General features: G+C 57.2%; 2 protein-coding genes and 1 long non-coding RNA gene across 3 annotated transcripts; 1 reads left to right on the plus strand and 2 right to left on the minus strand.

The window, feature by feature from the left end:
• Positions 1 to 53: 53 nt before the first annotated feature.
• CHRNB1 (cholinergic receptor nicotinic beta 1 subunit) lies at positions 54 to 9,638 on the minus strand. The gene is made up of 11 exons (XM_039231528.1): positions 9,559 to 9,638; positions 9,334 to 9,473; positions 8,802 to 8,846; positions 8,013 to 8,122; positions 7,815 to 7,923; positions 7,105 to 7,252; positions 6,593 to 6,802; positions 3,546 to 3,769; positions 2,877 to 3,058; positions 2,406 to 2,553; positions 54 to 2,113 (listed from the first exon to the last, which is right to left on the minus strand). Exons 1-11 carry the CDS (start codon positions 9,614 to 9,616, stop codon positions 1,973 to 1,975), a joined length of 1,515 nt encoding a protein of 504 aa, XP_039087459.1. The 5' UTR covers positions 9,617 to 9,638; the 3' UTR covers positions 54 to 1,972.
• On the plus strand, positions 7,153 to 12,246 carry LOC120231400. Its single transcript, XR_005528311.1, has 3 exons — positions 7,153 to 7,243; positions 8,851 to 9,493; positions 12,225 to 12,246. It is a non-coding gene; the product is annotated as an uncharacterized LOC120231400 (long non-coding RNA).
• FGF11 (fibroblast growth factor 11) lies at positions 11,339 to 15,503 on the minus strand. Its single transcript, XM_039231529.1, has 5 exons — positions 15,150 to 15,503; positions 13,373 to 13,483; positions 13,080 to 13,183; positions 11,940 to 12,138; positions 11,339 to 11,659 (listed from the first exon to the last, which is right to left on the minus strand). The coding sequence occupies exons 1-5, from the start codon at positions 15,340 to 15,342 to the stop codon at positions 11,589 to 11,591; spliced, it is 678 nt and encodes a 225-aa protein (XP_039087460.1). The 5' UTR covers positions 15,343 to 15,503; the 3' UTR covers positions 11,339 to 11,588.
• Positions 15,504 to 15,992: the final 489 nt, after the last annotated feature.

Genomic DNA, 15,992 nt, shown 5'->3' on the forward strand with positions numbered 1-15,992 from the left:
ATTTCAGGACAGGTCAAAATTCCAAAACCGTGGACATTTTGGGAGAACCGAGATTGTAGACATTCATTTATTATTATTATTAATATTTTGAAACGACGACTTAGGAAAATAGTTTCCAGAATGTGGTGGTTCTGGGCAACCAATGAGATTGTGGCAAAATTGGAGATTAAACTCTATGTATCTGAGCTGGGGAACCTGAATATTGTGAATTTCGGAGGTTGGAAATTTGGGACTTTGCAGTCTCGTCTTTTGAAGGTCATTCGGGTCTTGTCCGTTTGTGCCCTCTTTGCCCTTGCTCCTGGGAAGAGGGGTGACGGAGGAGCGGGAAGGGACGTTTCTGTGCCACAGCACGCGAGGTTTAGAACTTACAGACTGTAGCCCTATACGTAGCGAGGACCCAGATTTAGAGAAACTGACCAATATTTATCTCCGCATCTGTGTGTGTGTGTCCAACTCTCTAGGCCAATAAACCAACAAGAGAAACAGACTGTCCTCCTCGGTGGGACGCCAAGTGCACTTGTTTTCGTGGCTGGTGGGTCGGCCGGACAGGGACACGGTTGCCCTGTCCCACAGGGATCCTGGGAGCTGCGGCTGGATCTCAGGACCACAGCCTCCAGCACCCGAGGAGGCGTGAGGGCTTGGTGACCCTACGCGCTTCGCTGTAATGGCTGCAGCCACCAGGCTCAAGCTGGCTTTGGTCTGACCTCCAGGCAGAAACATGAACTCAGTCCAGTTCACACAGCCTGCTGGGCACGATCCTAATGGCCCATGCGCCTTAAACCAGGTGCAGCCCTGTCTCCAAACTGAAAGGAAAACGAGGCACAAAACCACCGACGGGATAGGCAACCTTCCTTTTTCCACTCCTGGCATCCCCCTCACTGCCTTCAACTCCTCATCCCACGCCTCCCCTCCCCTTTATTTTGTCTAATGCAACGGGCCAGGGCCAGTAAAATGAGCGAAGCTGGGGTGGGGGGAGGGTCAGGTGGGTGGGGCTTTGAGGAATTCTGGTAAGATGACTTGACCAGCCCGGGCAGCCACTAACTACTGCCAACAGGGAAGTCATGCCTGGTGTTATTGTAGTTTTCATCCGTCCACCGAGGGAAGCCAGAAGTCCAAATTTCTCTGTGCACTATCCACACTTTTAAAGTAGCTAACGCACACTGAGAGTTGTGAGGTCAACAACCTCGGTCAAACAAAACACACCAGCTGGCAACCTCTGATGTCTGCCGTATCTCGGGCTTCTGCTCCCATCTTCTCATATGACCCTCAGGCTAAGGGGTAGATAGTATTATTCGCCTCATTTTGCAGATGTGAAAACTTAAGCCCAGAGCAGTTTTAACAGCTTAGCTCATCCAAAGTTTAAGCACCAAAGCTGATACCCGAAGGAAGGATTTTAAAGGGCTCTCCCCTCCCCCCATCACTAATGCATCCTTTTAGACATCACCTTTTCTTTTGATCCTAAAGATAACACTTGTTACAAAAAAATAAATTACGGAAAGGTGAAAACAAAGATCACTAGACCCAACATGCAAACATAAGCACTATTATTTGGTGTATTTCTTTCCAGGAAAAAAAAAAAATCCCTATTCACTCAAAAGATGTTAAGCACCCGCTATCCTATAGGTCAGGACCTGTGTTAGGCGCTAGGGATATTACAGGGGACAAGACACAGTTCCTGCCCTCAAAAGGCTTACAGTCTAGTTCTTCTTTGTTCCATTTTACTGGGAAGCTAGTGTTAATTTCCAAAGGAATTTCTACAAGAAACCAGAGAGTAAATAAACTGCTAGTGCATTTCCGGGGGGCCCAAGGCTGCGGGCGGCCCCGTCCCACTTCGACTCTCTCCCCATAAAGGCAATGACCTGGGAGGACCGGATTCCTACTGGAGTCCAGAGGCAGAAAAGAGATAGGACTCGAGAAGACCGCCGAACTCTCAATTCAGCCGGCAGAGGACCTGGGTCTTGGCCCTGGGTCCTCAAGGAAAGGGGTCGGCAGGGGGCAAGTGGTACGAGGCATCCAGGAAGATGACGAGGGTCCCAACGCTCGTGAAGATGATGAAGGTCCAGAGGAAAAGGCGATCCACTACCATGGCCACAAACTGCCAGTCTTCCTTCAGCTGGGGGTGGGCAGAGTAAACTGTTCCTGAGCCGCAGACCCCCAGGGAACGTCTGCCCACTACCCTGACCCTGTCCTACACGCTCCGAGACAGGGGCGGGCCCTGGCACAGAGGAAAGCGAAACTGCGGGCGATGGACGGAGTGAAGAGCCAGTCGGAAAACAGGGGGCGGGACCAAAGGAGCGAAGCTTCCAATCAGAAACCAAGCCGGGTGCTGGGGGGGCGGAGCCTGGGCTGGCGGGTGGAGCCACGGCCACCCAAGCCCTGCCCCGCTCCACCCTCATTGGACTTACCGCGTCGTGGTCCTCCTGTTCCTGCAGCTGTCGAGCGATGTAGCTGATCGAGGAGACGACCTCCCGCAGCTCGGGAGGCAGGCCCGCAGTCCGGTTTGGGCCATCGATAAACCGCCGCAAGTCCGGGGCAGACAGTTCAGGCTGGAACCTGGAAGAGGCGGGACAGTTTGGCCCCGCTCTAGGCTCCGTCCCAACTCCCTCCTCCAACACTCTTGTCCGTTTTCAAAACGTTGAGAGGGCCCTCCAGGCTCTCCCCGTCAGCGGCGACCTCTCCAGCCTTCCGCAATTCCTCCCATCCCTCTACGCCTTAGTTTCCGCCTTTCCGCAAAGTAGGCGGCAGAAGGGGGACTACAATTCCCATGATGCTCAAGAGCATCTTCCGGGACCTTAAGCCGCCTGCCTCTGCACGGCCTTCTGGGAACTGTAGTTCACGCTCTCCCTTCCTTGTAGGCTACGGGAAGTAGGTACTACCTGTTGGGTTTGGGGAAGAGGAAATCATTCGGTGGCTTCCGGATGAAATATTCATCTGTTCCTCGACCCCAGCCACTTGCTGGAGAATCCCTGAGGGCTACAGGAGGTGGCTCCGGCATCAGGTCTCTCTCAGGTTTGGGCCTCTTCAGACCCAGGTATGGAGGGAGTTTGTGGATGAAGATCTATTGAGTAGAAAGGCGTGTTGGGGGGACGGGGGGGGGGGGAGGGCCCTCATGCTTTCAGAAGGGAAGGGAAGCAGCCCGCCGTTCCCAACCACCTGCCCACCCCTGCGCATGCGTGCAGCGCAGCGAAGAAGTGCGACCACACAGCCTTAAGAGCTCTTAAGTGGGTTGGAGGCATCCTGACCCGAAAGCAGAGTTCCGAGGGTTTCCACCCTGATAGGACCTGACCTTGAGGATCTTTCCCTGCGACCCAGGCATGGGCGGGATTGATGAAGACAATACGGGATCTTCGACATGATAACCTCAGGAGGGTAAAATTAACTGTCCAACGTTTCAACACTCAACTGGCTTTGGCATTTGAACACTCTACCAGGGGGTGTGGTCGGCCCTCAGGTCTGTGAAGTTGGTAGGAGAGAGGGGTGGTACCCGCACAAAAAGCCAAATGCTAGGACTGAGACCTAACACTGGGTAGAGAAGGACGTCTTACCTGACGGACCCAAACGGGCATTTGGTGGGTGTGGGGTGAGCGATGGTGCAGGTTGAGGACTACGACGCTTAGGATGACCGAGAAAGTGACGAGCACCATGGTGAACATGAGGTACTTGATAATGATGGGGACAGACAGGGAGGTCTCAGGAACTTTGTCAGCCAGCAGCAGCAGGAACACAGTCAAGGTCAGCAGGGCAAAGATCGAGAGCCCCATCTTCTCTCCTTGCGGGGCAGAGAGGAAGGTGGAAGGATTAGGCTTTTCCAGAAGGCAATTTCCACGGCATAATCAGGGACCATGTTTCCAGCCCACTCAAGGACAGGCTTTGGGAAGGGCCAGCTGCACGCAGATGAGTCCCAAGATGATACCTCCAGCTCGGACTTACTCTCCTAAACTCCAGATTTACAGCCACCTGCCGATCAACCTCTCCACCTGGATGTCCAACAGACATCTCAAAGTTAGCATGTCCAAAACTTAATCCCTGGACCACCAACCCAACCCCTCCCACAACTCACATGTTTCCCCATTTCAGAAATGACAAATCCACGTTTCCCATGGCTCCCAGTCCTGCCCAACTCTCCTTCTCTCTTAACCCGTACCCAATCCACAGCAAACCCTACTGGCTCTCTCTTCAAAATATACCCATACAAAGTACCATCAGACCAAAGTCTGAATTATTATAAAGGCCTCCTGGGGGCACCCGGGTTGCTCAGTCGTGTAAGCGTCCGACTGCTGCTCAGGTCATGATCTCACCGTTGGTGACTTCGAGCCCCCCATCGGGCTCTCTGCTGTCAGCACAGAGCTACTTGCTTCAGATCCTTTGTGCCCCCTTTCTCTCCTACTCCACCACTCATGCCTGCTTTTTCTGTCTCTATCAAAAATAAATAAACATTGAAAAATAAAGAAATTTTTAAAAAACAGAAGGCTTCCTCTTTGCCTCATCCTCTTTGCCCCCGGCTGACTGTGTTTATCAGAGCCGCCAGATTGAGGCTGTTGAAATGTAAATCGGATCATATCCCTTCTCTTCTCAAAACCTTCCAGGGGCTTCTCATCTTCCTCGGCATGGTTGACAAGGCCTGCTGCTAAGTCTCTGATTTTCTCTTCTGCTGTTTTCCCTCTTGCTTACTTCATTCAGTTATTTTGGCTCCTTCTCAAATACGCAAGGCTCACTCCCACTTCAGAGTCTGGTACCTCCTCCCCCCAGATATCTGCCAGGGTCATTCTCAACCCCTTCCCTCTTTGTTCAAATACTGATCAGATATTTCCTTTTTAGTGAGGCATTGGCTGACCGTCCTATTCCTTAAGATTTTATTTTATTTATTTATTTTTTTAGACAGAGAGCATGAGCGGGAGGTGGGGAGAGAGAGGGAGGGAATCTTTTTTTATTTTTTTTTTAACATTTATTTATCATTGAGAGACAGAGCACGAGTAGGGGAGGGGCAGAGAGAGGGGGAGACACAGAATCTGAAGCAGGCTCCAGGCTCTGAGCTGTCAGCACAGAGCCAGACACGGGGCTCGAACTCACAAACCGTAAGATCATGACCTGCGCTGAAGTCGGACGCCCAACCGACTGAGCTACCCAGGCGCCCAAGAGGGAGGGAATCTTAAGCAGACTCTGTGCTCAGCTCCAAGAGCCCACCATGGGGCTCGATCCCATAACCCTGAGATCATGACCTGGGCTGAAATCAAGAGGTGGTCACTCATCTGACTGAGCCACCCAGGTGCCCCTTAAGATTTTAGAGTAATCTCTACACCCCACGTGGGGCTCGAACTCACGATCCCGAGATCAAGAGTCGCATGCTATACCGACTGAGCCAGCCAGGTGCCCCTGACCATTCTAGTTTAAATTGTAACCCCAGCCTCCATTCTCATCCTCCCTAACCCCTCTCCCTACTTTATTTTCCTCCTTAGGACTTGCCCTCTCCTAATATCCAACCTAATAGATTTATTTATTTTGTTTGTTGGCTGTTTCCCCACCAGAACATAAACTCCAGGAGGGCAGTGATTTTTGTCTCTTTTGTTCACTGACGTATCCCCAGTGCCTACCACGCTATAGATGCTCAACAAATATCACTGCATGAATGAATAGGCCAAGACGTGTAGCTTTTTTAAGGAACTAAATAGCAATTTGAAAGATCTAAAAATGAAACAAAGTACATAAGGATGTGCCAGGTGGCTGATTATCCCGGGGGGATGGGGGGGGCATACAACAGGCACCTCAAACTTTAAGGAAGGTATGGAAATAAATAACTTTCATGGTCTGCTCTACTTTAGTCCTATAATATTGGGTTCCAAGCTTGGCCTTGCTCTGGGAGGAAGGAGAAGTCACATTTGGAAGCATGTTCTTAGAGCTGGATCATTCTCCTTCCCTAGACGGAGAACTCAATGCCAGAGAGAAGGAAAAGCGTGCTTTAAATACCAGAGTTAAGGATTTCTGTCTGTGAATCAGGCTGGCGCTAACGCTCGCTGACTGCCTAATATCGGGTAAATGACTTAAAGTCTCTCAGCCTCTTTTGTACTCCTCTGTAAAATGGGAAGACAGTTCAGTACGTATCTCGCGGAGTTGGAAAGATTAGAATTGAGTTAATATACGTAACGTGTTCATTGTACTATTCTAGCAAGGCTCAAAACCAGTACAAATGATACCGGTGCTTACACAGAGCTTACTTGGTGCCAGGCACCATTCCATTAACTCAATTCTCAAAATAATCCTATCAGGTCAAGACAACGATTGTCCCCATTTCCAGATCAGGAGACTGAGACACGTCGAGAAGAAGGAATTTGCCCAAGCTTACTCTGCTGCCTCCTAGAGAAAGGTCACTATTATTTCCAAGGGGGTTAGGAGGCCAGGGGATGAGTAGGTGTCCGGAGCAAAGGAGAGTGAGGTGCGGCAGATATCAGGAATGGGAGACGGATGAGGGGCGAGTTGCCTAACCTCAGGAGCTTGCTGGACCCAAGGAGAAGCGCCAGGGATTCTGAAGGGAAGAGTTCAGAAGGTACTGGATGGAGAGAAGTGGGGAGGGTTGCGGGGCCCTTCCCTCCCTTACCAGCATCTGGAGGCAGGTAGAAGACGAAGATGGCCAAGAGAGTGATGAGGATGCATGGGGCAATGACATTGACCAGGTAGAAGAGAGGCTTCCGGCGAATGATGAGGTAGAAGGTGACTTCTTCCCGCTGCCCTTCCCTGCCTCTCCTCGGATCCACCGGAGGCTGGATTAGCCGAGAAGGCTTGTGGATAATTTCCCATTGGCCATTCTCTGGGAGGAGGGAGAGGGGAGAAGAGAAGATGAAGGGGACCTTACTGGTGCCACATATGGCTTGATCTGCCACATCCTAGCCCTCGGGTGGCTGATGTGATGAGGGGCCAGCTGTGGACACTGGGCCAGGCAGCCCATCTCTGACAAACTTGAACAAGTCTCAGTTTTCCGTATCTGTGAAGTGTAGATAGTCCATTGCCTTGCTGACCGCACAGGGCTGTCCCGGGCGTTGCTGATATTTATCAGCTGGTTAGAAACCGGGAAGCATAAAGCTCATGGACGCGGGAGCCACGCCCACTCACCAATGAACGTCCCTTCGTGAATGTACACTTCCTGCCGTTCTTGCTCGTCAGGACCCAAGGCCGTCTGCAGGCTGATCTCTGAGCTGTCGTAGCTATAGGAGCTGAACACCATGCTGCAGTTCTGCCAGTCGAAGGGGAAGTAGGTGACCTGGATGGAGGGGGGGGGGTGGGGCGGGGGTGGGGGGCGTCACCAGAGCTGCCAGAGAACTGTTCAGGGGGGTTAGGGGAGTTGGGAGGTCATTAGGGAGTCACAGACAAACTGGAAGGTTATTAGGGGAGGCCATGGCCAACGGAAGTGGGATCACTAAGAAAGCCTGGAAGTCAGGGACGGCGGCCAGAGGAGATGAAACACCGGAAAATCAGGCCACCTGGGTGGCTCAGTCGGTTAAGTGTCTGACTCTGGCTCAGGTCACTATCTTGCAGTTTGTGGGTTCCAGCCCCGCGTCAGGCTCTGTGCTGCCAGCTCAGAGCCTGGAGCCTGTTTCAGATTCTCTGTCTCCCCCTCTCTCTGCCCCTCCCCTGTTCACGCTGTCTCTCTCTCTCTCTCTCTCAGAAAATACATAAAACATTATAAAAAAAGAAATAACAGAAAATCAGGAGGAGGGGAGAGATGTGAGGGTTGTGGGCATAAGGGAGGAGGGAGGGGAGTCAGCATCTGGGAGAAGCAGGGTTTCTGTGAGCCCCGAGCTTCCCAGGGGGAGCCCGGGCACCTCGATGCTGCAGCTGCTGCGATAGAGGCCTGGAGGCTGCCACCGCACCGAGCCGTCGGAGGACACCACGACGTTCAAGTCCAGAGCAACGTCAAAATTTCCGTCGTTGCTGCGGGGCAGGAGTCTTCTCAGCCGCTGGGCTCAGGCCCCGCCCCCCGGAGACCCCGCCCACCTCCCGGTCTGTGGGAAGGGGCCTACTTGTTTAGCAGCACCACATCTGGTAGCCACACGGATGCAGCCGCGATGCGCAGTGAATCGATGCCCTCGTGCTCTGCGGGGTCCCAGCTCAGCCTGTAGTCAGTCCACCCCTGTGGAAGCGGAGGCCGAGGGGCTGTCTGGGGCTGGTGGCTGGGAAGGGACTGGGGATGACCGAAGTAAGCCGGGAAGGGAGAGCCAGGGAAGGGAGCCGGCAGGCAGGGACTGTGGTTCTGGAAGTCGGGGTTCTGATCCCAGCTGCACCTTTACCGGCTGGGACCCCATCAGCTAATTTCCCCTTCCCCCACTGAGGAGGTGGCACTAGCTAGCCACTAAAACGGTGTTTTTCAAACTACAGTGGGCCACCCTTCAGCGGGTCTGGAATCAAATTAGTGGCCCCTGGGGTGCCTGGGTGGCTCAGGTCCTGATCTCACAGTTCGTGAGTTCGAGCACACACACCCCGCCCCCGTCAGGCTCTGCGCTGGCAGCTCGGAGCCTGGAGCCTGCTTTGGATTCTCTCTCTCTCTCTGCCCCTCCCCTGCTTGCGACGCGCTCTCTCTCTCTCTCTCAAAAATAAATAAATCAGGGGCCCCAAAACAGAGTTTAAAAAAATTAGAATAAGAAATGCATGAAATGCAACTCTCATAGTAAATGTAGGTACTGTTTCCGGAAGCTTCCCTCTGGGTCATGTGCTCTGAGGTGATGCTTAGAAATACACTTAACTGAGCGGGACGTTGGAGGCAATGGTAAAGGCAGCGGGACGCCCTTTCCCACCCCATGGGGTCTCCGTACCAGGTCTAAGTACACCTTTGTGCTCATCTCCTCATCCTTCTCGTTCTAGAAGGGAAAAGTTCAAGGGTAGAAGTGACGTGAATAGAGAGAAAGGAAGGCGCTCGGCGGGTCAAGCTCTCGCTGGAAACTCCTCTTTCGGAGTCCCACTCGCCTGGGCCCGAGCCCCGCCTCCCAGACGTTGCACTGGTTCAAGCCCCGCCTCTATCTCGGAAACTTCCGGCCAGCTCCGCGGCCGGCCTGTCCGTCTACCAATTCGCCCACCCCGGCCCCACCCACCGCTTGCAGTTCACCCAACCCTGCGTCTCCGGCCGCTGTGGTCTCTCGACCCCGTCCCGGCACCAAGCTCCGCCCCAGCCTGCGACCCCGCCTTGAGGCCCGCCCCCAACCCGGGCCTGCCCGGCAGCCACGCCCACAGCCTGTCCATTGGTCCGACTTCGACCCAATCTCGGCTCACGGGCCGTCCGTCTCCCGGCCTGGCCACGCCCCCCCGCCGGTCGGCACGTCGGACCGCGGCCCCCGCGTGCGCGCTCACCAGGCTGATGAGTTGCGCCAGGCTGAGGCCGATGCGGACCGCGACACGGTCTCCCACCTCCCGCGCCGGCCGCACCGAGCTATCGTAGCCGGAGAAAAGCTTCTCGAGGAGCCGGCCCTCTGCCTCCGAGCCGCGGGCGCCTGGAAGAGGAGGGCACTACGTGACGCCACCGTGCCCTGCCACGACCCCTGGCCCTGTCACTGCCCCTCTGAGGCCCGCACTTACCCGGGGCGAGCGGCGCCCCCAGCGCCCCCAGCAGCAGCAGCAGCGCCCCTGGGGTCATAGCCCGGCCGCTTGCTCCCCGAGTTCGCTCCGCTCGCCAGCGCGGGGGAAGTGACGAGGCGCCCAGGAATGCGCACCTGTTGTTGGGGGCAGCCGCCAGCCCACCCGCCCCGCCCCTGGGACTTGGTCCCGCCCCAGGCAACTGCCAATGCCCGCCACCCACAGATGACAGACAACGTATACATCGTTGTATAAATCGGCTTTAATTGAGAAAGCATGGAGGGGAGGCCCTGTCCCCTGGGAGCGGAGCCAGCAGACGGCTGGAGCCTGAGCGGGGTCTGTGTGGGTGAGCGGAATATGCACCCCTCTTGCAAGGAGCCAGAAATAGAAAGAGCCTGAGGAAAAGTGACCAGCCTCTGAGCCCCAGCCCCTCCCTTTAGGGTCCTCTCTTTCTACCCTGCGCAGGTCCGAGGCTACCCAGAAAGTCCCTCCTAGTCACTGGTGGGTTCCTGATCTTTTTTTTCAGACCCGCCCCAAGCTCTCCACGCTTTTTGGGGAAAGCTAGTCAGCCCCTTTTTGGGTCCCTAATACCGAGCTGAGGTTATAAGCTGTAAGTTAAGCAAGTTCTATCCAGTTAGAAGCTCTGGGAGTATATGAGGTCTAGAGCCCGAGAGGCCCTCGCCCTCCTTGGCCTGATTTATAGAGGAGAGGGGTGGACTTATTGCTGAGTTGGGGGTCTCTGCACAGGGGGCGGGGATCAAGGCTCTGTCCCTCCTCTTATCGTTTTTATTCTAGACTCATGACCGTAAGGCTCTGTCCCTCCTCTTATCGTTTTTATTCTAGACTCATGACCGTAAAGACCTCAGCTTTAAAGGGGACCTGGAAGGAATTCCTGCTGAGGTAGCTAAGTGTTCATGTCCCCCACCCCCAACCCAAGCACAGCCCAAACATGCCATGGTTTTGGCCCCCTGCCCATCCCAACTTCTCTACTATGTAGAGCCAAGGACGTCTGCCCAAACTCCTCTGCCCTCCCTCAGCCTCTGTTTCCCCGGCAGGGCCTCAGCTGAGTTGCAGAGGCTAGAAAAGTGCAGGTATAAATAAGGTTAGCATTCTATACGAAGAATCAGATTTTTAGAAAACCTAGGAAAAAAGTGTTTCCTGATTCCGCTGAGAAACACGTTACTAGAGGAGATAGGAGGGTGGGTCTAGAATTTCCTCTACAGGAGCATTAATATGGCTATTCAGGCCTCGCTTCCATCCTGGAGGAAAGGGCTGAGTCCTGGTCTACGTCCTAGAGCCGAGATTCAGGAGAAAGTACGGCTCCGTGTGCGTCTAGAACACCACGCTCCAGCAGTGGCTGTCTTTGGGGTAAGAAAGTTAAAACTGTGGTGTTCTGAGCCTGCTCCTAGCTCAGGCCAAGGCCAGCAGCTGGACGGGGCTCGAGCCCAGCCTCTCTCCACTTAACCAGGGGTCCCTCTGGGTTGAGGACAAAAGCCTGATGGATCCAGAACAGAGCCTGAGTGCAAAAAGGGCCCTGGCTAGGGTGCCCGATGTTCCAGAACCCGTCCAGAACGAGGCAGAAGGCGGAGTAGGGAAAAAAAGGAAGCTAATCCTGAACTCCAGGAGACCTATAAATCTATAGCTCAGTGGCAACGAAAAGAGCACAGGGCTCAGGAACTGGCTGAGCCCAGGGTGGGGAGTACCTATGTCTTGCTTCTGTCACTTTGGGAATCCCAGCGCCTTCGGGGGGAAAGGCTTTGGGGGGGGGTGTGAGTGGGGAAGGAAAGAAGGGAGCAGCCAGGGCCGTTTGCAGCCTCTCCCTCTCTGAACTCCCAGGCCTGGGGAACGGGAAGCCTGGGGAGTCGCAGGCAGGCCCCTGGCTCCCTCGGGATCGAGCACCTGATGGGGCCTGGGCTGCTCAGGGCAGGAGTGTGGCGGCAGGGGTGAGGGCAGGGGAGCAGGGCTGGGAGACAGGCTGTGGCCGTGGCCGGCTCGGTGCACGTGCGGGGAGCCTCCAGTCCACGGGCTACATTTCAGGGGGCAGGGGGACTGGAAGGGGCGGTCTCAGGGACACTGTGGAGAGAAGGCTCCCGGTACATGGCCACTGCGAAGGGGAGAGAGAGGAGCAGGAAGGACAGTTAGGCCCCGAGAGACCTGGGAAGGATCGGACCTCTCAGAGTGCTCCCACCCCCTCCGCCCATCCTCCGGGAACCGCAACCCACAGCAGGAGGGCTCCCCAAACTCCCAGAGGCCGGAGCCTTCCCGGTTTGACCCGTCATAACAGGTGTCCCGTTTACCACTTGCAGCAGCTGAGCTGTGTGTCCCTCAGTGTCCACACCAAGGCCAGCGCCCTCCCACTCACCTTTTCTTGAGTCCATACTCACCTTCCAGGAGCTTGGGCACAAAGTGGGCCGCCGCCTTGGTCTTCTTGACTCGATTTCCCTTCATGACCCGGCCCTCCTTGTCCAGGCCCAGGTACCAGGCCCGGCCAGAGCGGCGCTGGCGGTAGAGAGCAGAGGCGTACAGGACGTAGTAATTCTCGAAGACGCATTCCTTAAAGCGACACTCGGCTGTGAAATGCGGCTGAGGCGACAAAGAGGCAGAAAGGCACACACGGACAGATGAAAAGGCTTCTCACTGGACGGAAGGGAGCCCTGAGAACCGACCAGGGGGCGCCTGGGGGGCTCAGTCCATTGAGCATCCCACTGGGGCTCTGGTCGGATCTCACAGCTTGTGGGTTCGAGCCCCGGATCGGGCTCTGTGCTGACAGCTCGGAGCCTGGAGGCTTCAGATTCTGTGTCTCCCTCTCTCTCTGTCCCCCTCTTGCTCATGCGCTGTCTCTCTCTCTCTCTCAAAAATAAGTAAATATTAAAAAAAGTTAAAAAAGGGGCGCCTGGGTGGCTTAGTCGGTTAAGCGTCCGACTTTCGCTTAGGTCATGATCTCGCGGTTCGTGGGTTCAAGACCCGCATCGGGCTCTGTGCTGACTGCCAGCTCAGAACCTGGAGCCTGTTTCAGTCTGTGACTCCCTCTCTCTCTGACCCTCCCCTGCTCACGCTGTCTCTCTCTCTCTCTCTCCTAGAAATAAATAAAACATTAAAAGAAAAAAAGACCCAGCCAGGATATAACCCATGTGTGTCGGGCCGGAGAGCCTACGTCTTACTCCATGCAGAAACTAGCAGTAAGGGGAATGAGGGAGCCGCTGGTCGCCCCTGAGGGTTAGAAACTGGACTGGGGGTGGGTGGGGCCTGGAATAAGAAGATACCTTCTCTCCACTCTCCATCCATCCCCGAAAGGCTGGAAGAGTTGGGCAAAGAGCTGGTGGTTCTTGGGGGGCTACACGGACAGCAGGGATCGGAGGGGCCCCAGAGGAGGTGCTCTGGAGTGGCCAGTAAGGAGAGGACATCAGCGGGAGCTGGAGGGCGGGGGGAGTCCTGAGCTGCAAAGTACGTGTAGTCGCGCAGGCGGTAGCTGGGGAGCCCTAGCAGGGGCGGGAACCCCAGGCCACTGGGCCCCGGTGTCTCACCGAGCTGTAGAGCAGCCCCTCGGCGTTCATGGCCATGTAGTGACCCAGCCTGGCACTCTGGATGGTGACCACACGGAGCCCCACGGGGATCAGGTTGAAGTGGGCTGGGGGGGGAGAGAGGGCGCGTCAGTGTCCTGGGCCTCAGACCCCCATCCCGCACCCCTGCTTCCCTTGGGGTGTGCGGGGGGGTCAGAGAGCCAGACCCAGGACAACAGCAGCCGAAGCAGGCCCAGGAGGGTCACCTCAGAGCCCCGTGCTCCCTCCTCCCACCCGCAGCTGGCTTCCCCTCTCACTGAAAGAGCTGGTGTCCTCTGGGGTGCCCTGGATGCTCCCATCAGGATTCGCCTGAAGGTAGAAACCCTGGCGGCAGAACAATTTGGTGACGATGCCTTTGAGCTGAGGCTCTGGAGAGAGAGACATTCATCTTTGAAAATGACATCTCTGTTCCCAGAAACATTCCTCCACTTGGCGGGATCAGAGGAAAGAAGGAAGGGAGAATGGAGGGGAGGAAGACGGCCCCAGGGCCCCAGCCCTCAGCCCCTCCGAGCAAGCTCTCTGCCGCCTCGCTTTGACTCGGGAGGAAGCTGGGGTGTGGGGCCCTTCTGCTTCCTCTAACCCCCAGCTTTCTGTTTAATTTATTGAAATTTATTTAAATGGCTTAATTCCTACCCTACAGCTCAACCACCAGTGGGGGAGGGGAGAAAGGAAGGGAGATCCAGCAAAAGGCGGAGGAAGGAGGGAGCCAGGCTGGACTGCTGGGGGGCGGGGGCGGTGTGTTGGTGGCTGTGGGGGGCGGCCAGGTGACCACGGGGTAGGGGCGCCCCCTCGGGAGTGGGGGTGGGGCTGGGCCTGACGCTGACTCAGCACCTGCTGCTGCGGCTGCCGCTCGCTTGGCGCGGGCCTCGCCTTGGCCGGGTGCCGGCCTGTCTGACACTGACCCATCTGTCTGTCTGTCTGTCTGTCTGTCTGTCAGTCTGCTGGTTCGCGGGGGCCCAGCCCTCCCCGAGGCTCAGCCTCTCCCCTTCGGCCAGGTAACCCGCCTGAGGTGGGGGACATTCGGTACCAAAGCGAGGAACCCGGGGAAGGGGGCCGAGGAGCTGGCGAGGCAGGCGGAGTCACGTGGGGGCCGGGTCCCACTCGGAGGGTGGGCTGCGGACCGTACCATGCGGAGGACGGGCGGCGGGGGGAGGGGGCCCGAGGGGCTCCCCCCGGGGAAGCCGGGAGCCGGCGGGAGCGGGGCCCGAGGGCCTCCCGCCAGCCGTGCCTGGACGGGGACCACGCGCTGACCCTCACAACTCTCCTTCCCCCCGTCGCTTGCGCTCGGCCGGCTTCCCCGGACCCCGTTGCAGGTGGTACGACCCCCCCGTCTCCCAGCGGGTCTCCAGCCCGGTCCTGGGTCCGAGCTGCTCGCGGCAGAGGGTCCGCCGAGCGTGTGGGAGCCCCTTTCGGAGCCGCGCAGGGAGAAATGTGGGGGAGGGGAGGCCGGCTCCCCTCTCGAAGCGCAGGTCACGGAGGAGGGCGCACAGAGGGGCGGGCTGGCGAGGTAGCTGCAAGGACACCCGGGGGAGAGCTGGGGAGATTGGCGCCGCGCCAGGCCCGCTCGGCCAGCGGGAACGCGGCCAAGGCGTGGAGGAGCGGGGGAGCCGGGGCGGGGGCGGGGCTGCCGGAGCTGCAGAAACCCTCGGGGTGACCCAGGCGTCCGGAACACCCCCCCCCCTCCCCCGGCCCCTCCGCTCCGGATTGAAAGAATCGCGAGAGCCGGCACGTAGGCGGCGGACGGTGGGGGTGGGGACTCCTGTGTTGGGGGGGAGCAGTGGGGGGCCGAGCCGGAGCTGCGAGGCTTCGGAGCGCCAGACCTAGCCCCTCAAGCCTTCCCCTTGCCCTCGACAGCAAGGAGACTCGGGGTTATGGGCCAAAGGGAAGGGAAACTGAGGCACGATCTGGCCCGGGCTGTGTCGTCCTGGCCCAGCCCACCTCTTACTTTCGGGGAGCCCCCCTCGGTCGGGCCCCATCCTCCAGCGCCCCTGGCCTCAACCTCCCAGGCCCGGAGACCCCGCTCCAGCCACTCACCAGGGCCGCGGTCCGGCCGCTCGGGCCGCCCCCCGCACAGTCGCACCTTGGACAGAAGGATGACGAGCTGCTTCTGGCAAAGGGACTTGGTGCCGCGGGGACACACGCGCCGCTGCGCCGACACCGGCCGGCTGCCCCCAGGCTCGCGGACCTCCCGCTTCTGCCGGATCAGGCTACTGGCCAGGGCCGCCATGGCGCCCCGGGAGGAGACACCCCCAAACCTGCCGGCGCCCGGAGCCCGCTCACCGGGGCATGCTCTTGACGCCGGGGTCCCAACTCACCGCCCCACCCACTGGACCTGAGGAGAAGCCCCAGGCCCCCCTGCGCCTCGGCCGCCAGCTCCCACCCTTGCGCCCTGTGCTAGTCCCTCTGGACCCAGCAGCCCATGTATCTCTGTTGACCCCACCCTCGACTTTTGCCCCCTTACTGAAAACTACCCCCTTCCCTGTTCTCCAGCGCCCCTGCTCCCTCTTCTCTTATCCCAAAGTCAAGACCCTCAAAATTTCCAAGATGTGGTTCCAGTACTCCCCAGGCACCTTTCCACCTTATTCTGGGGACCCGCACTCTTGCCGGATCCACTCTTGCAATCTAAGGGTGTGGGTCCTTAGCTTTGACTCATCCCCACTGGGGCACGGCCAATGTCAGGGAGGAACCCAACCTTGGTGCCTTTGCCACCTTCTGAGTGGGTCCCCCCACTTTTTTCCAGTGAAGTCCCCCAAAACTATGTCTGGGGAAACCCAGGCTATCCCCTGCTTAGCGGTTAGGGGTTCCCAGACCCTGTCTCTGGACAATTCCTTTTTTTCACCAAGTCACCCCCATTTCTGGTGGTACATGGTTCCCAGC

This window comes from Hyaena hyaena, unplaced genomic scaffold (genome assembly GCF_003009895.1).
Source record: "Hyaena hyaena isolate Hyena2069 unplaced genomic scaffold, ASM300989v1 scaffold_58, whole genome shotgun sequence".
Taxonomy (NCBI): domain Eukaryota; kingdom Metazoa; phylum Chordata; class Mammalia; order Carnivora; family Hyaenidae; genus Hyaena; species Hyaena hyaena.